The sequence below is a fragment of the Ipomoea triloba genome, chromosome 15 (assembly GCF_003576645.1).
Source record: "Ipomoea triloba cultivar NCNSP0323 chromosome 15, ASM357664v1".
NCBI classification, from domain to species: Eukaryota; Viridiplantae; Streptophyta; class Magnoliopsida; order Solanales; family Convolvulaceae; genus Ipomoea; species Ipomoea triloba.
This window is the reverse complement of record NC_044930.1, coordinates 26,903,295-26,925,536: the sequence shown is the minus strand read 5'-3', so window position 1 is coordinate 26,925,536 and position 22,242 is coordinate 26,903,295. Positions and strand designations below refer to the sequence as shown.

The 22,242-nt window shown below is 33.5% G+C and overlaps 3 protein-coding genes across 3 annotated transcripts; 1 reads left to right on the top strand and 2 right to left on the bottom strand.

The window, feature by feature from the left end:
- Positions 1 to 585: 585 nt before the first annotated feature.
- LOC116007458 (probable monogalactosyldiacylglycerol synthase, chloroplastic) lies at positions 586 to 7,094 on the top strand. The gene is made up of 8 exons (XM_031248132.1): positions 586 to 1,242; positions 1,651 to 1,823; positions 2,969 to 3,130; positions 3,205 to 3,346; positions 4,810 to 5,034; positions 5,410 to 5,472; positions 5,624 to 5,698; positions 6,743 to 7,094. Exons 1-8 carry the CDS (start codon positions 769 to 771, stop codon positions 6,974 to 6,976), a joined length of 1,548 nt encoding a protein of 515 aa, XP_031103992.1. The 5' UTR covers positions 586 to 768; the 3' UTR covers positions 6,977 to 7,094.
- Positions 7,095 to 11,637: 4,543 nt separating this feature from the next.
- Positions 11,638 to 13,137, bottom strand: LOC116007091 (transcription initiation factor TFIID subunit 15b-like). Its single transcript, XM_031247678.1, has 4 exons — positions 12,987 to 13,137; positions 12,470 to 12,880; positions 12,059 to 12,175; positions 11,638 to 11,963 (listed from the first exon to the last, which is right to left on the bottom strand). Exons 2-3 carry the CDS (start codon positions 12,868 to 12,870, stop codon positions 12,085 to 12,087), a joined length of 492 nt encoding a protein of 163 aa, XP_031103538.1. The 5' UTR covers positions 12,871 to 12,880; positions 12,987 to 13,137; the 3' UTR covers positions 11,638 to 11,963; positions 12,059 to 12,084.
- A 5,625-nt stretch (positions 13,138 to 18,762) lies between these two features.
- Positions 18,763 to 21,760, bottom strand: LOC116007394 (B3 domain-containing transcription factor VRN1-like). Its single transcript, XM_031248053.1, has 4 exons — positions 21,692 to 21,760; positions 19,914 to 20,391; positions 19,396 to 19,508; positions 18,763 to 19,282 (listed from the first exon to the last, which is right to left on the bottom strand). Exons 1-4 carry the CDS (start codon positions 21,752 to 21,754, stop codon positions 19,001 to 19,003), a joined length of 936 nt encoding a protein of 311 aa, XP_031103913.1. The 5' UTR covers positions 21,755 to 21,760; the 3' UTR covers positions 18,763 to 19,000.
- Between the last annotated feature and the right edge of the window lie 482 nt (positions 21,761 to 22,242).

The window sequence follows — 22,242 nt, the reverse complement described above, 5'->3', positions numbered from 1 at the left end:
ACATTTGGGACCCACACAAAATTTATATCACACGTGACAGCCATGCGTGGCTGTTACGCTTACGCCCAGCAGGAACGTACAGTACACACGCCCGACAAAACCTTTACTTTTTATATTTTTTAATCAAACTTGTTTTGTTTTGTTTTTTTTCATCCCTTCTCATTTTCCCTTTCCTAATTACACTTACGAACACTTATCAAAAATCGTAAAAAAAACTTACTACCAAGGATGCTCTTACAAATAGTCTTACTAAAGGATTGTTTCTCCATGATTGTATGTGGTCTTTGGGTTTCAACACGCTCTCCTTTTTTTTCTTTGGTAAATTCACCGGGTGCACGGGAGCTGGCTCAGGAAAAATTACCATGAGAGCTCACTTGCCACTTAAACTAATCCATTGAGTATTTCCTTCAATTCATATGTATAAAAAAATAATATTAAAATATTTTCTTTAATGGAAGTCAAATAAAAATTATTTAATATTCTTCAACAATATTTGGGAATTGGGACATGTAAAAATGTGCATATACGGTTGAGGTGCGCACATTCGCAGGGACAGGGTATATCCTGTGCGTATAGTATTGTTGTGTAGCTTCTCCTCTCTGAGCCACAATCGAAATGACTTCACTGTCACTTCGTTTTCTCTTGCTTGTCTTTGCTCAAAATCCTTACATCCTATTCGCCTTTTCTATCTAACTCGACTCCAATGGATAAACCCAGTTATATTTCCTGAAAAGTATAGAGCATTTTCCCCAGTAACCAAACCAAATTATGTGGCTTTCATCTGTGTCTCCTCAAGAGACCACGAACCCATTTGGGATTGTCTCAAAATTGGCCACTTTTGTGCTTGATCACTCTTCCAACTTTGCTTCCGATAATTTCGTGTCTAACCACCTCTGCGTTCATGGCTATGCGGCCCAGAAGAAACTGTGTTTGAGTGCAAGGGGCCAAACTTCTTCTTCAACCGTTAGGAGAGTCATCTCTCAGTTCAACAGAGCAATTAGGCTTCATTGTGAGAAAATCCCGCTTGGCTTCGCCTCGATTCGGGTCGGGTCTGTAGAGAGTAAGGGGTCGAATGAGGATGGGAATGGCGTATTGGAGAATGAGGGGATGCCTAATAACGGGGCTGGGACGGATTCTCCGAAAAATGTGCTGATCTTGATGAGTGATACTGGCGGGGGCCACAGGGCCTCTGCTGAGGCCATTAAGGCAGCTTTTCATGAAGAATTTGGAGACAAGTATCAGGTCAATTTGATTTGCAAAGTTCTTTTTTTTAGGTTGTGATGATATCATGATACTATTTTTTGCAGCTTGGGAAAGATTATTGATTTATTGGTTATAGATTGTACAACAATTTTAAAGCTCATTTAGCCTATTGTCCATTTTGTTTGTACAGTTGAGTGGAATGGGATTGCTTGAGACTTCTCATATGGAGTCTCAGGCATATATTGCTAGAACTATAAGGTCCTTGGTTAACCTATAATCAATAACTAACTTTGTAACTTTGAGTTGATATTATTGATTATTCACCATCCACATATTCATAATCTATAGGTATGTGCTTTACCAAATAGGGGTATGGAGCATATCCTTGGCTCTCTTTGGAGAAGCATAGTGATCCATAATTCAGATCAAAATAGTGTTTTGTTGCAGGTGTTTATTACTGACTTGTGGACAGATCATACTCCCTGGCCTTTTAACCAATTGCCAAGGAGTTACAACTTCTTGGTGAAACATGGTACTTTGTGGAAAATGACATATTATGCCTCTGCTCCTCGTGTCATTCATCAATCAAATTTTGCTGCAACTTCAACATTTATTGCTAGGTCAGATGAATTTCTATATTTTTCTTATTTTTGTTACATATAAAATATTTAAATACTGAATGACAGGCGTGTCAGCCAAGGAGAACTGTTATAAATATCTGTTAATATAATCTTACTGATCTTAGTTTAGTTTCAGAACAAGAGCTGATGTTCTTTATTAAATAGTTAGTTTTTTCCTTGTTTTTATTTTTTGGGCAGGAGTACAGTTTATTGGGTAATTGCATCTGCTGGTTTGATGATTTGCATTATAAGAGATTGTGACACTGAATTTGTAATTTTCCAAAGTATGATAAATTTGTGTATAGAGTTGCTCTGTTTTAATTGGGTTTATTCCCACTGAGCAAAGAAAATATGGACATTTCCTGTAGAGCATTCTTGAAGAGTTGGATATCAATGAAACTTTCTAGTTTGGTGTATAATGTTTTGTGGCCTGTGCTCCATTCAAACTTGGTTTTTGATCAAACTAAGGTTGAGAACCAAAATGGCTTATTTAGTCAATGGTCTTAACTGGACCATTTTTCACATTCTATGATTCTATCATTTACACGAGGAAAATGTTGTTAATAATGAAAAAAATTGAAACAGTCGTGAAAGAAAAAAGGTACATGAGTTTTCACGTGGGAAACTCTACAACTAGAGGAAAGCCCATGGCTGCAATGAGTTTGGGACTTGGGGTATATTTTTCACATTGCAAGTACAAGAGACACTGAGAGGCTAGCCCTATAGTTATATTATAGATTTGAGCAATTACAGAGGCAAAAGACATCACTTTCTTGACATATGCTACAGGCTATACTGTAACAATAACCATTGTTACACCAAAGAAGTTTGTGCTGGACTTGTCACTTCATTCAATTGTTTGGAACTGTTTTCTTCTGTGATTGTTTAAACAATTGATTTACATCTGATGCCATTGGTCTTTCACTTTAAATGGACTGTAAAGTATATTTTTAAAACTTCCAAGTACTATAGTTCCCATACATTCACTATTTGTTCATCTTATTACTGTTGCTCTTTTTTTTTTTTTCCTTACAAATTGTTAATTGTTTATGATGTTCTGTTATGGTCTGAATCAATTATGTTTTACTGCATCCTAAGTATAGCTTGTACCCACTGTAAAACATTTGTCTCTTGCACTTTTGTAGAGAGGTTGCCAAAGGTCTAATGAAATACCAACCAGATATTATTATCAGTGTGCATCCGCTAATGCAACATGTGCCACTCCGCATCTTGCGATCTAAGGGTCTGTTGAAGAAGATTGTATTTACAACTGTTGTAACAGATTTATGCACTTGTCATCCAACATGGTATGTACAATGGTTGGTCATCTAGCATACTATTTTTTGTAAATCTCTGATCTTGTATGCCATTCTGTTTGTAGGTTTCACAAGTTAGTAACAAGGTGCTATTGCCCTTCAGAAGAGGTTGCAAGGCGAGCATTGAAAGCAGGTCTAAAACATTCTCAGATAAAAGTTTATGGGCTTCCATTGAGACCATCCTTTATAAAACCTGTTCGGCCCAAGGTTAGTTCAAATAGTATTATCTTCGTCTCCATTGTTCAGTAGTTTACTACAGTACTGTTTATTTTGCAAAGTTTTCTATATATTTTTTTAAAGCTGGGCCTTTTAGATTATAGTGTGTAAAATCGAATTGCATATTACTATCCCAGATTTGAGCAAAATGCTCCATCTTTTACTTTGTTAATATGTCTTTCTCTTTTCCTTTCATTTTTGCAATATCTATTGTATTTCCTGTGTCCCAAAAAAGTTGGCTTGTTTACTGGAGATACAAATTTTAAGGAAAGTGGGGAAAAAGTACCTGCCTTTCCTATTGTGCCCTTGAAAAGTGGATAAGTTTTTGACTTTATGGCTTTTATTAGAAGGGTAATGTAGGAAATTAAGATTATTTGATGATGTTTATTTTATCAAAGTTGACAATATTTTGGGATGTACTAAAAAGGAAATGCAGACAGCTTTTGTGGGATTGGGAGCAGAACTTTGTTCGATTTGAACTGTGGAGATTTTGAATAACTACCCTCCTGACCTCCTCATGGGGTCGTTACTGCACCACTGCCTAAACTTGTCAACTAGAGTTCAGCAGTAATTATATTTCTTTAGCTATGGCAAAATATATCAAACCTCTCAATCACATATATGCTATTGTAGGGCCCTTAAAATAGTTGAAGCTAACATAATTGAATTCAACCAAGTAAAGCAAACTTGCATTTTTGAGAGGAAAAGTACAATGATTTGTAAGAAAGAGATTCACAAGTTCTTCAAGCTAGAACTTTTACCTGTTTTCCCAGTTACCATAACCAAATATCTCTAAAACTCATCACTGGATGCCTTTTATTATGAAGTACCTTTCAGCAGGTTTTGAATGTAGCTTAGTGGCAATTTATACCATGGACCATGGTCTACTTGCAAGGTGGACCACTTTGTTTTTAGTATACTGAATGCTCATTTTTAATGTTCTATATATTCATTTTAGGAAATACACTAAAAATGAACCTTTAAAAAATGAACCCGTAGTACACACTAAAAATGAATTTTTAGTATATTAAAAATGAACTTGTCTGTTAGTGGTCGATCTTACAATTTGGACCATAGTCCATAATATAATAATGATTGTAGCGTAGTGGTAAGCTATACCCTTTTGTACAATAGGCCTGGGTTCAAATCCCACCTCCCTTGTCCCCCCATAAGATGTACCGAAAAATGAAGTACCTCTCAGCAAAGCAAATTCATGCACTTTGACCCATGAAATTGTAGTGTGCCATTCATGCTGCCACCATCAAGATGTAATTGTGACATTGTGGATTTATACTTAGTTCACATGATCACATCTGTTATTGTTTCTTTCCTTGCCCTGTTTTCACTAATTATATTTTTAATGTTACCTGCATTTGCTTATTTGCTTCAGCATTGTTGTTAGGTTTTATTGGTATGTTTGATATACAATATTTCGTCCTAAAAATAATTTTTAGGTTGAATTGCGAATTGAGCTTGGAATGGATGAACATCTTCCTGCAGTTCTCCTAATGGGTGGTGGAGAAGGTATGGGTCCCATTGAAGCCACTGCCCGGGCACTTGAAGATGCACTTTATGATGAAAGGCGCGGGGGGCCAATAGGGCAAATCCTCATAATATGTGGCCGCAATAAGAAGCTTGCCAACAAATTGCTTTCAGTTGACTGGAAGATTCCTGTTCAGGTATACATTTTCTAGAACTTCATCATAGGTGCCTTCTATATTTAGTTTTGATGAATATATATATATATATATATATATATATATATATATATATATATATATATATATATATATTCTCTTTCCTTCCCCCAAATTTATCTGCAAACATGAATGTATTACTAGTCAAACTGCTTTTAGTACATGTTAGATGACTCATCTATATCTTTTACTCTGCCTTGCATGACTTGTGTGGTGTTTTGTTTTCAGTATGCTGATTGCTACATTGCAATGTATTTGTGTTTTTTTGGGTTCTACATGGTTTTGTACTAATTTAATTATATACTTGAGTGTTCAAGATATTTTACCCAAGTGAATTTGAGCAATTGTGTGTTTTAGGTGAAGGGATTTGTTACTAAAATGGAGGAATGTATGGGAGCTTGTGATTGCATTATAACAAAGGTAAATCTCAATAGCTGTGGCTACTCTTTTTCTCCTCACCTTAAACAAAAAATGAAATCATGACAATCAACACCTTCTCTTCACCTTGTGAATGAAGATAAATTCATAGAATGTAATGTTTCTTCTTCTTCTTCTTGCGTGGTTTCTTTAGGCTGGCCCAGGAACTATTGCAGAAGCCATGACTCGAGGACTACCTATAATTCTAAATGGTTACATTGCTGGACAGGTGATTCATTTATCCACTTTGGAGTTTTTATCTACTGATAGAGTGATAGACTATTAATTCAATCTGATTTGTTTTTCCCCTTCATTGCAAAAGTTTCCTTGTGTTTTTGTTAATTAATCCACATATGAATTTCCTCCATTGCATTTTCTTTGGACAAATGGGATTTATGAAGACAACCCCGTGAATGTGTAGTTCCCTCAAGCTTGCTATTATAAGACTGAGCTTTTGAACCTGTATTTAAGTAACTTGCAGTTTTGTAATCTTTTTGCATCGATCCTAGTTATATTTTTGAGACCTTTTTCTTACCTTGTATAAATGCATCTATCTCTAGACTCTAATATTTTAAATTTACAGCTCAATTAATTAGTAAAGTTTGTCTGGAATTTATTTTGTCCTATAACAAATTTACCTGTTTTGACAGTCTTATCCCAAAGCTACAAAACTAGCAGCCTTTGTTTCCATTCTACAATTGTTATACCATGGCCCAGGGTCCATCTTGCATTGCATTGTGGACCCTGATCCTAAAATTATATATCTGCAGTTAACATATTATGTGTCTGTAGTTAATCTATTATGTGACTTTAATTTATTTATAAGCACATAATCTGTTAACTGCAAGCGCATGATTTGAATGTTATTTTGGACTAGGGTAAATGCAAGTTGGGCCTTGATCCATGGTATAATTTGCCCCCATTCTATATTAACATTACCTTGTTTGGTCCTTTAGTTAATGCCAGCATTAAATCCTAACAGAAGGCATACACCTACACCTGTGGCCATATTGGTCCATGACTCCCCCTCCTGAAAAATTTGATCTTTTCACACTATCCACACCGACCACAAATTAGCAATCCTACTTCGTTGCCTTAGATTCGCTAAATCTGACTGAATGTTGGATGCTTTGTTTTTCTACATTTTCAGTGTGAGTGCAGAACTGGTATGTGATTAGAGCATAATGCAAAACTAAATCTGGTTGAAATATCTATGCCTCTGTTAGCGACATAACTGTATGTGTCTGTGCCTAAATTGTGTATATGTTTCCAGGAAGCGGGAAATGTGCCATATGTGGTAGAGAACGGATTCGGAAAATTCTCCAAGTCACCAAAGGAGATTGCTGACATAGTCGGTCGTTGGTTCGGTCCAAGACAGGATGAACTCAAAGCAATGTCACAAAATGCTCTTAGGTTGGCCAGGCCAGATGCTGTATTTAAGATAGTTCAGGATCTGGACGAGCTGGTGAGACAGAGAAGTTTTGTAACCCAATATTACCCGGCTTGAATAATCGCATTGCATTAATTCAATTTTGATTTGAGAGCTCTAATCTCAGTATAATGCTACACCATTATATTGTGGAAACCAGGCTTCCTTAAACTTTTGTTTTGTGTTCTGTCTCTCACCCTCTGCTGTCTCCTGTGTTTTGAATCCTTTGATAGCTGAGATTCAAGTACCTGTGCCATTTTTTTTTATTACAAAAGTTGAAGGACTATGGCTCACTTTGGATAAATATTTTAGAATAAGCTGTTTTTAATAAAATCAAAATAACTTATAAGGTTCTCCAACTGATAGTTGTTAAGCTTGTAAAGGAATACTCATGTTAAAGAGGTTTTTACTAGATTTTTTTCAGTTTAAAAGTTAAGCTCTGCAAGCAGAACGATGAATTCATATCAGTCCTATAGTTGTAAGGTACAAACATGTCTATGTTATATGCGTTAGAATATTTTATTTTTAATTTTGACAAAATTAATATAAAATAATAATTAGTTTTTCATTAGTTGTTACTATATCGGTTCAAACTCATAATATATTTCACGAAGAAATGGCTTATAGAGATGGGGTATACTAGCTAGGAGTTTAATGGCTTATAGAGATGGGGTAAACTAGGAGTTTAATAGGTAGTTTGCAACATTATATTATATTATTAGTGAAATTGTGAATAATAATGATATATAAAATTGTTTGTTAGTAAGTAGAAGATATAGAAAGATGTGATATGAAATTAGTAGCAATTAAGCAAAAGGGTCCCATAGCAAAAAGATAAAAATGTGCGTGGCCTAGCTAGCTGAATTCAAAAGAGAATTGAAGTGTTGGTTAAAGCTATAAGGGCATATATGCATGCATGAACTCTTAAAGAGAGATTCAAAGGCAAATCTTTTTGATGCACTGAGGATTGGGATAAAAGCTTTGTTATTTTTGCCATCATTGACCATTACAGTGCTTATTAAACCTGTGAAAGTGTGCTTAAAACCCATTGCTTTGCTTTGGGACCATCTGACACTTAACTTCATCATTAAAGTTGACCATATTATTCTCTCTACAAGGGTAGTGCTGATGATGGGTATATATGTTAGTTGTTGCCTGTGGGACTTAGGACTTGTACTCATGTCTTCATGAAATTAAGAGCTTTGGAATCATACACATATAATTTCTTCAAATCATCATATAATAACTTTCACTTTCATATTCATATATTAAACATATATTCAATTTTCATTTGGTCCACCAAATTATTGATGCTTGTATTCATCATTAACCTACCTATGCACTTTAATTTGCACTGTATGCATGCATTATTTTGAAACTGGTTATTCGTTATTATTTTTTTCATGTATCATCTCGTATTTTCACCACTACAAGACTAATACAGTTTGACTCATCAAATAGCGCCTCCGAAGTTTGAGCAAACTGCTCATACTTGCTGGCTTTGTCTATTTCCTTTTAATTAACCAAATGTTAACAAATGGAACTTCAATCTTCAGTAGATTGAAAAATGAAGTGTTAAATTAAAGCTAAATTATTGTGTACATAAGTGGGAAAATAGTAAACAAAACAAGCTTATTAGATGTTACTATGTAACCACTTAAAATTATTATTGGTTGTACTCAACATATTAAAACATATTTGTACATACTAATTAAAATGACTATCCGGCCGGTGTTTATTTAAATCAAACATAAATCAATTATTTCGTTTTTTTAATAGTGTTGACATAAATGGTCTAGGAACTATACAGTACACATATATACAAGACATTAGAGTAAATACATCAAATTAGAGTGATCTTATAGATGAAATGCCTTAATACAATGTGCGATTACAAGCAAATGAGGTATGAAGCCTTGCTGGGGTCCGGAAGTATACCATGGTGTTTGGTCTCAAAAGTCTTCTCTACCGTCATGAAGGAAGAGAGTACATGTGGAGATCTTGTCAACACAAGTGACGTGGTCCTAGGCAATGGTCAGTCAGATCAATCATGACACATATATGTCAATTTCGATATGACTTGGGTTGAATTGACGGTTAAATAGACGTTTTGGATGCTGAACTCATAATCAAGATGGTCAACCTTAATTTCCAACTAGGAGCTTGGGAAGCATGCAGAACAGGTCGGACGACGGGATCAATATATATACACAATATATGCTCCATATATACCCATCACATAGCTAGTTAGCAAAAAGGAGCCGAAAAAATTAAAATGAAAAGAAAATATCCAATATAATTGCGCATTCAATTGATTCATGTTTACATCAAAGTGAAATGACAGTGAATGAGGTGTGGTACTTGAATTGATTGTCTAAAATTAAAACACCACATGAGGGAACGTAAAGCCTGCTTAAAGGGAAGCAAGAATCTTGCTAAAAGCTAAATAATGGAGTGTAGTAGCAGACAATTGAATGTGTGTTTACTTTTTGACCACTTATATCTATGCATGTATGTCGTCCTACCTTGTTATTACTTTAACATGCCCACAAGGTCAATGAGATGAACTCATAAAAAGAGGGCACCACAAAACCTTTGGAATCCTATGTCAAATATATATTAAATATGCTCATTAGTATCACCTTTTTCATTGCAACCTCACTAAATTAATTCCACCAAAGTACCAATCCTCTTATCTAGCTTTTTAGAAAATGAAATTATGTTATGGGGTCACCAAGGGAATGTAACATACATGATTCTTATATTTGAATTTCTCAAGTCTGTCACACAGTTTTTCTAGTATAATTTACTTCTCATATGTGGTTTGCGCATTATTACACAAAAATAAGATTTATCTGATTTGATCAGTATACACTTTCAAGTGATGACTACGAATTTTCTTGCCACAAAAAGAAGATGAGATAATATTTGCAACTTTTTTTTTCATGTAAGCTAAGATAAATGCTTGCTAACTTACTTTTCACTTGCAATATAGCAATGCAACAAGTGGATGGATAAATAGGATGGGCAACACGCAAAGCTAGGTTATTGCTAAGCTAATTATTAGGTATGTCACATCGGAGATATGTATATACTGTTTTAGGTGAGAACTTATGTTTGGATATGAACCTGTGAACTCCTATTTATCGTTTAGATGAGAGATAAGAAGCCGGATTGAGATGTTTGGAGTGGTGCAGTGGTACAATAGTAAAAAATTATAAATCACAAGATCATGTTGCACAATGATACACAATTTCACATGTTAACAAAGATTTTCATTTGGAACTAAACCTCTGTACAATAATAAAATAGTTTTTAAATGACAACATTGAAATATTAAATACTAAACCTCAAGTAAAAACAGGTTTACAAAACATTAATTATACATACCACTCGAATAAACATAGTATTTTAATATTAAATATTGCAAAATTTGACATTTAATCTCAATCTTTCGAAGTAGCTAGCCTTTTGCTAAAATGAATATTGATGATAATTTTAAGGGCAGAGTTTTTTCTGAAAATGGTTCTCAATTATTACTCATTCTCAATTTTGCATTTCAATTTTCAATTGTACCAAATATGGACCCTCGACTTTCAAAAACTCATCTAATTCAGTTCTACATTAGGATTTATGTTTACTTAGCGTTAAATTGGAGGGTATTCTAGTCCGTTCACATATTTTCTGTCTAATACACTCATCAATAGTTGAGGGACCATTTTGAAAAAAAAAACTATTTTATTTGTTTCATTTTTGTTTTTAGACTCTATCAAATTAGAATTTCTGTAGATTTTCTCATTATTATAAATTTGATATTTCTGGTAGCAAGAGAATTTGTGCTCTTGATCTTCCTTCTGATGGCCTTAGACCTCTTTTGACTACTAACTAGTTAGGTTATTGGTGTGATAATTCTTTGAGGGAATGCAAAAGAAAAAAAAAATTAATAAAATCAACATCCGAAACATCTTTGCATAGTTGTGGCCAAGCTGTTGTCTCATAGTTTTTGCTTTGCTTTTTTGGCCAAGATATTCATACATACATACATACATACATACATACATATATATATATATATATATATATGAGTTGTGTGTATATATATTCATTTAATTTATTCAATAAGTTTATCATTTCGAGTAAAAAAAATTAATCCAATAAAAATAAGTGAAATATAGACCCAAAACTTCTATATAATAAATTTGGGCAAACAAATTAAAATTAAGAATTGACTCTAATATAATGTTAAAAAGTTGTTTTACACCCTTAACAGTTATTATACTTAAAAACCATACTTAATTAGTATTGAATATGTGAGAATATAGAGGATTAATCTTGAAATTCAAGTGTTAATCTTGATTACAAGCTCTAAAATATGTTGGCTTATACTCTTCACATGCATATTATAAATATATTCACTCCTCACGTGCAATTATTTAGCAAAGAACCAAATTTGTTTTCTATACAATCAATTATTTTTCTGTTTTTGTATGAAAATACATAAATCTGATTCAAATTATAAGGTGGCAAGATCCATGAAGACATGTATTGCTAAGTGTACCAAAAGCCATTCCACTTGTGGTCCACGTACGAATAAAAGCATTAAGATGTTATGCGTTTTAATCATGCAGTACAGTGTTCACGTCGTACTCTTCTTTTTTCATTTTATATTATCTAATTTCGAAAATTTTAAGATTCGCAAAGCAATAATATTTGTTACAATAAAATACTAGGAATATATATATTATATTAAATTCGATTTATATATCCATAACACACATTGATATTAAATAGATTGGAACAAGCAGATCGAAGTACAAGGCTATGTCTAACATTACTTAAAGCTCACCAAATGAAGAGTCCAACTCCTCACACGATCGAACATAATTTTTTTTTTTCTTGAGATAATTAAATCTAATGCTGCCTAGAAAATAAAAATAAAAATTTAGCGGGCAAAAAAGAAAAAAGAAAAACAAAGTTGGTGCATGATAGTGGCAAAAAAGCATGAGCTTCGATACTATCTTCTTGACTGGATCGTCTTTCTTGATTCTCTCTTAGACTGTGAAACCTGAATTCAAAAGTTAAAGCACAAAAAATGTTCACTTTAATTTCTTATTTTAATAATACTTTAAAAAAACTAATTAAAGATATATATTTGGTTACCCAAAAATGGAGAATCGACGTTGAATTCAGTAAGAATACTTGTTGCCGGAGTCCCGGGGCGCACTGCATCGGAAACACTCCATCCGGCTAGCAAAGTTGTGCTCGTTGCACCCCGACCTGCATATATCATTTTTATACACACAAATTAAATGAGGAAACCTATCTTATATATATGTTTTCAAATTTATTAGCTTATATTTTATTATCTCATGAAATAATAATAATAGTTGAAAAATGATTTTTTTTAAGGTAGTATCTATTTTACAAAAATTTAAATTAAAGAATCAATGCTTACCTAGTTTGATTTTCTGACCACCCATTTAAAATGGTAACAGAAATATCATCACACTTATAAACAGAAAGGGTTTATTAAAACTAAAGAAACCTAGATTTAATATATAATATGTATACCTAGTACAAATCCAGTCGCCGGACTTCCAACCGGTGCGGCTGCCACCACCACTTCCGCTGCCGAAGCCGTAGCCGGGTCGGGACCTCGAGACGTGGTCGGCGTCAAAGCCGGCGGCGGAGGAGTCATCCTTGAAGGCGCCGCACTTGAAGCAGCTTGAGCGGCTGGCGAAGTTATGGGCACCGCAATGGCCGACGGCGCAGTACCAGTCGCCGGGACGGACATCGGGGCCGGTGAGGCCTCCAAAGGAGGAGCCGCCGCCGCCTCTCATTCCGCCGAAGCTCCCATAGTCGCCTCCCCTATCACCGCCGGGTCTGGGCTCTCCACACCTTTGACAGCTGTCTCTCCTTTGGAAGTTCAAGTGCTGACATGACCGGCAGTTCCAGTCTCCTGGCCTATTCATCTTTTCTTATCTGCATGATATGCCCAACAACATATTATATTACAAAAAAAAAAAAAAAAAAAAAACATCATTTGCATGAAGAAATAAATTGAAGAACAAATTAAAGCCTAGCTAACCTCAGTACAAGGAACACAAAAAAAGCTAAGGTTGTTTTATTTGAAGAATATTATATAATGAAGCAGGATAGGATAGGATAGGATAGGTAGCTAGGCTAAGGAGAGGATTGAAATGGTTGTGAATAATTGGTAGTGGTTGGAGAGGTTTATATAGTAGCAAGTTCCTCGGAATTCGAGAGTATCAAGTATCAAGGTGGTGGCCGGAGGGCTAAGGTTAGTTGTTCTTTTTTTCATATTCTTCAACAATTGAATGGAGTGGAATCACAAACAATAATAAAAGTAATTATGGAAAAGGGATAATTAAATAAAATAAAATATAAGAGATCTGAGGATTCCAAACATAGAAATTATAATTAGGTGTTGTGAAATTTGATAAAGTTATTAGCTGTTACAGAGCATACCTTCTTTTTAGGCGGCTTCTAGAGGGTTGGGATATGTCTGCAGTAGTGAGTAGCCATGCATCCATATGATTTAATGATGTGTGCCCCTTCAATTTTGGTTGCTTAGCTTGCAACAAATTTAATTTCTTAAGTGTTCTTGCTCAACAAAAATACTAGTATGTATGTATATGTGTATATATATATATTGATAGTTGCATTGAGAGTTCCATTTTAAGAATATTAATCAATTCAACTTCTTAATAAGGGGTAACAAGTCTGATTTATATAATATTATCTCGTTTCACTTCGTAAAAATTAATTAAACAACACTAGATCAGAGAGTGCAAAAGGTACTGCTTGTACCTATTGCTTGACCAGTCACTTCTTGAGATTGATGGCACGATTTGATATGCTTTGCTTGACATGTGTCTCTCATTCAAATAAGTTAGAGTTTTTTTTTTTTTTTTTTTTTTTGTGAAAGGAATAAGTTAGAGTTATTTTGTCTTGTTGAAATGAAATTTGAGTTTTAGAGATTTAGAATATTCTAACCATCAACTTGGATGACCAAATCATCAAGTTATTATGACTAAATAATCATGCAAGCCTAATATATAGTCTCAATTTCAACCACAATATTAGAAGTTAATGTTTAATCCTTGGTACCCACAAAGTTTCAAGTTTGATTCAATGTGAAAGCTTTCTATTGATATTTTTAATCTGATCAATTATGTGCAATGTATACTAATTTACCTTGCCAATTAAGGTCATAAGTTGAGTTTCACCAAGAGTACATATTTGAGTAATGACTACAGGTTCTCTTGTAAATCAAAGAAGTGAATGTTGTTGCAAACATTTTAATGATATCATTATTAATGTTTGTAAGCATTATTGTTTTGGTTTGTAAAATATAATCTCATTATTATAAACACTATTTGTCATTTTATAATATAAATATGTCAAACAAAGTATAGTGTGATGTAGGGTATAATTCACTAAAGCGTACGTGACCAAGTTTGTGTTGGATAGCATAGTTAACATTATATGTAAAAGGAAGAGAAAAGCAAATTTAAAGAGTTCATTTATTTTTATATTCATTTTTTATTGATCAATATATACACACACAGAGGATACATCCATGTAATAAAATAAACTTGTATTTAAATTAAAGAGTTAATTCCACTAAAAATTCTTTGACCTATTAATTCTTTTCACATTTGACCATTAATTTTTAAAACAACCTTATCTAGTCCTTAATTACTAAGAATGTAACATATTCAACTCTACATTACCAAATTTGTTGGTTGATTTTAAAATTCAAGAGTGAATGTAGTATCTGTTCTATACTTATTCAATATATTTCAATCCAAAAAATCAATGTTCTCATCACGGGGTTCGATCCTATAACTACTCATTTAAAATAGTAACAGATGTATCATCACATTACATAGTAGTTGGCAATGGTCGATACGCTGTATTAGAATTTAGTTTAAATTAAATTAAATATCTGTTAATTTGAATCATGAGGTGTATAGTAATGCCACTTGGAAATAGGTGCTTGCTTGGTTGCTGAATATTGGATAAGAAGGAACAGCAGAATAAGGGGCCCACAGAAGTGCCACGGTGCATAGGTTCTGCTTTTGGATGTTTAATGTATGTATATATGTGTATTGGATAAGAAGGAACGCAACAAAAATGTTACATGAATATACCTATAACGACCCCACTCACTATTATTCACTATTCCATATATGGCCCATTCTGTAAATAATTCTACTTTATCCTAATGCAGTAAAATTGAAATTTAATTATATATTAGTAAATAAATAACATAATTGTGCACTTAAAATACAATTTATGCATGTTAAATAAGAAACGCCAAATAAAATCGCTCACAATGGCAGTGTAGAGGTTTGATTCATGCCTCAAACACTGAGGTTTGAATTTGGATTAAATTTTTCGCGTGTGAAAATATACAATTTGTTGTGCGTCTAGAGAACTAATTCATGAAGTTTACAATAGTCGAAAACTTTATTATTAAAAAAAAAAAAACATAGAGAGTATATTTTTTGGGAGTGGTAGGAGGGAGGATGTACACTCGTGTGTGTCAGATATCGTAAAATGGACGTATCTCTGAAGCTGAAATCGAAGCTAAAGTTAAAGTTGCATGGCTACAACTTCTATGTACGTTGCTTCTCATTCTTTACTTAAATATTTTAATTAAATAATAATTTGTCTAATAAATTCTCCGTAATTTTTAAGAAAAAAAAAAGTTGCTGTGCAATTGTGGTACTGACAATACACTTTATAAAATACGTAATTTCACTTTTAATATAATACTATCTAATTTAATTACTAAATACTGTCAAAACGCATCTAATGACTTCTAGGTCAGGTAGGTGTTCAAGTTTTACTAAATAGAATTATATATTTATGTTTAGTAGTTATCAGCATTCTTAATGTATTAATTATTGGAAAAATGATGCTTTTGGTTTCTAATTATAAGAGTATAGTGAACTCCGTTCCCTGATTATATACGCCAATAATTTTGATACATCAATTATTAATGTATTTGCGTTTTTTCTTATATTAAAATGCAATTCCAAAACTTAAATATTTCATAACTAAACTTATAAATTCACCCTAGTCTTCTCATTCCCTCATATATTTTCCTACTCTCCACGTCGAGAAAAATTATGCATTCAATTTATCTAGGTCAAAATCACATATTCGGAAGAAAGTTAGGTGTTTCATCTCAATAGTTTGTCTATGGCAGGGAAATAATGAGAGGGAAAGAGAAAATTAAGGTAAATTTACAAGTTCAATCTTGAACAATGATTTTTTAAGACATAAATTAACCATTTCCAACCACTTCATTTTCAATGGAAAAAACACATACCGCTATGTTAATAATTGTATGACCAAAACTGAAAGTGATTCTATATTTTCTGAATATTTTTCAGTCCAAAGAATTCATGCCCCATTATATATCCACAAAGGTGTCATCACACTACATAGTAATTGGCTCTTACTTATTTATATGTTCATGTAGTTATAATATATTTAAAATATTGTATAAAAATAAAAGGGCACGTAGGACGATGTGGGTGGAATAATAAGTCGTGGGTTTGGTTTGGTGGTTTTATAAGGTTGGTTTAGGATGAAATAAGGTATGTATGTAGTGGAAGTGATGATAATAGGCAAAGGAAAAATGGTTCAAAAAAAGAAGAAAGAATAATGGTAGAGTTTCGATAAAGATAGTCGAAGCTGATGATGGAAGAGGAAGTCTTCGAGGTCCAATTTGACCATCTTTTCTTTTTTAGTATATATATCTTTTCTTTTTCCCTTACCCCTTCCCTACCTTTTTCGCTGTCATTTTTCTTTTTTCCCTTAGCTTCAATTCTTCATTTTATTTTTTCAACATCTCTCTCTATAGGTGTAAAGAACAACACACCATTTCCTGTATTATCAACCTCCATCACTAAAGCTTTAGAGTCTCCATCAATTTTATTCAAAGGGGCATATATCTTTTTTTTTTTTTTTTTTTTTTGCAGTGATTAAAACCATACCCTATATGGTAGATCGAACATTTTGTTTGAAGACAATAAACATATATAAAGTAGAGTGAATCTTATCCTTATTTTTAGACCACTAATCTTTGTCAAACTCAGTTATAGTATTATAATTTATTTTAAAAGATGAATATATATAAAGTCTTATAGATATTATTACCCATCAATAAAGTAAACTCTAAACTTAACTTACGTGTCAATATTTGCTTGCACATAAACCAAGTCAATTTTTGGAGGTATAAATTCCATGCTTCATTATGATTTATACTTAACATGATGGCAATGAATATTAATAAGTTTAAAAAAAAAAAAAAGAAGGGGAATTAAATTTAAGGAAAAAAAAAAGAAAAAGAAAAGCATTACTCTTAAGATATGATGATCACAACCCACCATTTTCTTGGGTAATGGTAAAAAAGCAGCAAAAAGAAAGAAAGGGAAGGGGACTGATTCGATTCTCTCTTCGGGAAATGCTTCAATTCATTTCAATTCACTTCTATATATATATATATATATATATATATATATATATATATATATATATTAACGTACACATGCTTGATTCTACTTTCTCCTATATATTTTTCTTGTTTTTTCATCTCAACCAATCATCACTCCATTCCAATAATTCCTCACTATATATATATAGTGGCATAGTTAGTTTAATTATTACTCAAAAGAATAAGTCCGATATGGCTATATTTGTGCACTATATCTTATCGTTTATACCTAGACAAGATCATAATAATTGAAGACCTATCGATATAAGATAATAATAATTCTTTTAGATAAAAGTGAATACAACTAAAGAATTATTAATAAAGATAGATAAAGTTGAATATTCTGTGTTGGAATTGGTTAATAAGAGTATTTGGTGGTGCAATAATTTATATATGTTGATGATATTGATGGTGCCCTTATACATACTACTTTAAATTTATTCAAAATGGTCTGACTAAGGCCCTTTCTGTTGGTTTTGAAGTCTTTTAAGTGGTCCTCTTCTTACAATTCTGGCAAATCTTTAATCACATGAGGGAAGAGATTTATAGAAAGCAATTTCCTATTAGGGTATAGTGGGTATTGGACATGATCAACTATGTACCTACATTCATCATCAACAATCAACAAATTAATCAAAAACTGCTTCTTTTTTTTCGTCTAAAGTAAATGCATGTTGCAACTTGCAAGCCTGCAATAAAATTACGGCACAAATACTAAAAACAAAAAAATAATGCTCTAATCATATAGTTGTACATGATTGGGATCCTGTGATTTTCAACCATCCATTAGTGCTAAAAAATGGAAGGTTTTTCATCCAAAACATAATTTCATTATTATTATTATTATTATTATTATTATTATTATTGTTAGTTCATAAAAAGCCTTTAAAAGTTTATAAAAGTCATGATTGAATACAACCCTAAAACTGATATCTCTCTGAAAATGTCATTTTTCTCATTCAAAATCAAGAGAATTCACATATCAAACAGATCATCTTAACCAAAAAAAAAAAAAAGGGCCGAAAACCGGATGGATCAGTCCATTTCCCCACTGTAAGAGATTGAGCCCTTAAAAATTAATGGCCCTTTAACAGACACCAAATGTTGAAGGTATTCCTTAAATTTGTTGCCCAACGACGTTTCATTATACTCAACATAACTAAAAATTTCTCTCATTTCGATATACATTATAACTATAAATTTCTCTTGTCCATTTTATCAGACTATATTCTGAATCCACCGTGCCATTGGAAGCAAGACTAAACGTTTATTAATCGATCACTTGTGCCATTGGAAGCAAGACTAAACGTTTATTAATCGATCACTTGAACTACTTGACAGGACAATATCTTTGAGTTTAATGAATATAAAATACGAAATATGGGGTTGCACTTTGTGCTGATATTGTGGTTGAAACAAAGATTCAAGGAGTCAAAGCTGTGTAATGAAATTAAAGAGATTAATGGCAGGAGAATATTAGATACTTAGATTGATCTCCTGTCCTGAGCCGACCTGACCTAATGTCAAAAGGACTTGACAATTAAACCCAAACATAGCTAGCTATTGAACTAATGCGAGGCAATCTGGGGCAAGTCTTCCCAGGAAGGGAATATGTACACCTTCAATACAGGTTTATCAGCTGGGGAATCCTTGACCAACTCAAAAACACAAACATTTCCCGCTACTAGTTTTTTGTGCTGAACAAAAGGTCGCCACCCATACGACAAATGACTCACCCTCCTTGACCTGAATCTACACTTCACTATCCATCTCTTCCCATTTTCATCCTCAAGATATATAGATCTAGGTTTACCCGGCAGAAGACTTCTTACAAAGTCCGCTGCCACGTACTGCATCATCATCATCAAATAATCAAATCAAATTAAAAAAAGATATAGGAAAACATCTATATGTTGTGCATCCATCAGCAATTCCAACTAACACATATTCTGATAGGACTCACCATACTTATACGTAATACATTGGATTCTGTCAGCCTGACTGCGACATGAGGGTTCTGAAACACAACATTCCCTTCTATTTTCTCCCTTTTAGGAATGTTATGTTTGTTTGCATCTGCAATTCATTAAAACAGCATAAAATTTTGCACATGTCTGAGTTACAGTCACAATAATACTTAATTGGACTACTATGGGATAGGATTAGATTGGGAGTGGACTAACAATTTCCTCCATTTATATATTACAGTAGTAACCAATTGCAATGACCTAAATGTCTAAATGTACCCTCTCTAAGGAGGGTCTAAAACTGCATCACCAAAACATTTTGGGTTAGGGCCCTTAGCTTGAAGCCCTCAAGATTTTGAAGTTTGACTTTAAAATGTCTCAAACTGTCTTAACATGTCAGTTTTTACACCAATATTGTTAACAAGGTTAGTCTTACTGTCATCAAAATTCAAGCATAAAAACAAAATCTATAGTAAACAAATTTTTCATGTACTTGTATCACTAGAATACTTACCATCACTCCCTTCTAAAATCACACTCCTCTCCTTCACTTTTCTCACCTTGCTTTCATAAGAGTGATACATTCTTTGCTCTTTAAGTGAAGTTGTTCTCTGTCGTTTCATGCCAGAGCCAAAGATAGACTGATCAATCCCATCATCTCCGCTGCTGCAATCCCCACCACCACCCAGGATTCCCTTCACGGAGTCACATCTCTTCTGAGCACCATGAGAGTTACATGGATAATCAATTTCTGTCGCAGTCAGATCAAAAATATGGACATTAAATCGCGAGTCTTTTGTATATTTGAAGAGCAACAAGTAGTTGATGCCAATAGAGTTATCCTCCATGAAGCTCTCAAAACCATCATCAAACCATGCCATTTTCTTATTCTTCTTAAAGTGCACGACCCATTCACCACCACTAGGGAGACAGAACTTGACAATGTCAGAGAGTTCATCCTTGTATTTCTGAATCAATTCCCCTGGGATCCTCTGCATGTGTATTGCAAAGACATGAAATCCACACTCACACTATTTTAGTGGTGAAATATATTTATTGGAAGCAAATTTTTACATTAGATGAGCAGAAGAACACATAGTCCTACCCAAAATACAACACAATATATATTAAGTGTATCTTAACACATATTAACAATGCATTATTAAACTGAAGGTTCACAATGTGCAACACCATCACTAAAATGCTCACTCACGCTGAACTGTTTTTGCTATCACAAGGATAAATTACTTAAGTAGCAATTCATACAATTCACAAATATGTCTCTACAACTAATCAACTATCAACAAAACATTCAAATTAAACATTACAACCGCTCAATAAGTACTCCCCTACACACAAATAAACCTATATACATGGTTGAAAAAATCGAAGCGCCTAGCCGGCAATTAATCAGCACCTAGTTGCCAGTGTATTTTTTTTTTAAACTGGTTTAAATTTTTAAAATTTTTGTAGACTTGATAATTATAAACAATTTAATACTTTAATAGTTAATTTTAAAATATTAAATATTAAATATTAACCTAAAAAACATCTAGAGTTTGAACAATTTGGTTATTACACTCAAAACGATATCATTTTGAGTGAAATAACCTATTTAAAAAAAGAAGTTAACAATAGCTAATCAGCACTAGGCAACCTAGTCCGAGCCTAGGAGGCGTAGGCGACCTTAGGTGGCCTAGTGAGTTGCTTAGCCAGCCAACCGCCTAGACCAAGCTTACGTGGCCTAGTCAGTTGCCTAGCCAACCAACCACCTAGACCACACTTACGTGGCCTAGCCAGTTGTCTAACCACCTAGACCACGCTTAGCTGGCCTAGTCGGTTGCCTAACCGGCCAACCACCTAGACCACTAATTATGGTAATACGCTAGGCGGCCAACAGGATTTTTTGCAACACTACCAATATACAAAGCCCAACACCAGCACCCATACAATCTATGAGGCGGAACTCAGACCTAAGAATGCAACACAGACAAATATCCAGGTACCAACTCGATCACGTAGGCTCATTTACATATAACTAATACCAATTGCAAGTTGATAACAATTAAGCTTCGTTTTGCATGCAATAATCAGATGGGGTTATAGCGGAGGTCTGCCCCAACTTGTAATTATTCACACATTATAGGCAGTAGAATTGAATAGATAATATCATCATAAGATTCTGTTTCTCAAAAATGCTAACAATAATGACGATAATCGATCTCTAAACCTCGCCTTCAAGGCATAAATGAGAGAAGAAGTAAGAGGGATTAATTAATTATGAGTACTTACAAGTCGTTTCCGATCGATGACGGACTGCCGAACTATTGCGAAGAAGGAATTGCAGATCTCCATGCTCTCGGCTACGCTACTCAACTGCTAAAGCTTATAACCGTAAATTTATAGTGTATATATAAAAGCGGTGGGGTGGGCCCCCTTCAAACTTGGACCTTGGACAAGGGCCCAATTTAATTGATTTTGCCTAGTAATGGCCCTGATAGGATCGAGGAGAAAGCTTAAGCGTTTCTTTCCTTTTCTTAATTTTATCTTGATTAAATATTGTATTTATTTTTTGTATTTGCCCATTTCATATTTACTCTTTAAATATTATAATTTAACCCCTTAAAATAGTTGTGTCCAAGGTTTTTTTTTTTTTTTTTTTTTGAGTCCAATATGTATTGTTGATGTTTGTAATTTGTAACCAAATCCCATATATGGTTTAAGTGCGCACATGGCCAAATCCTAAACCCTAAAGCTAAGCCACAACAATTAACAAAAATAATTATAAAAAAAAAAACAAAAAAGAATATTGAACCCTCAAAGTTTCCATCTCAATGCATTCA

Excerpts from the sequence above, each read along its gene's own strand:
- LOC116007394 (XM_031248053.1), bottom strand. The coding sequence starts at position 21,754 with ATGGAGATCTGCAATTCCTTCTTCGCAATAGTTCGGCAGTCCGTCATC. Across the intron at positions 20,392-21,691 it reads TCATCGATCGGAAACGACTT|AGGATCCCAGGGGAATTGAT; the intron begins GTAAGTACTCAT and ends ATACACATGCAG. Across the intron at positions 19,509-19,913 it reads GATTTTAGAAGGGAGTGATG|ATGCAAACAAACATAACATT; the intron begins GTAAGTATTCTA and ends AATGAATTGCAG.
- LOC116007091 (XM_031247678.1), bottom strand. The coding sequence starts at position 12,870 with ATGAATAGGCCAGGAGACTGGAACTGCCGGTCATGTCAGCACTTGAAC. Across the intron at positions 12,176-12,469 it reads GGCGACTGGATTTGTACTAG|GTCGGGGTGCAACGAGCACA; the intron begins GTATACATATTA and ends TGATATATGCAG.
- LOC116007458 (XM_031248132.1), top strand. The coding sequence starts at position 769 with ATGTGGCTTTCATCTGTGTCTCCTCAAGAGACCACGAACCCATTTGGG. Across the intron at positions 1,824-2,968 it reads ACTTCAACATTTATTGCTAG|AGAGGTTGCCAAAGGTCTAA; the intron begins GTCAGATGAATT and ends GCACTTTTGTAG. Across the intron at positions 5,035-5,409 it reads ACTGGAAGATTCCTGTTCAG|GTGAAGGGATTTGTTACTAA; the intron begins GTATACATTTTC and ends TGTGTGTTTTAG.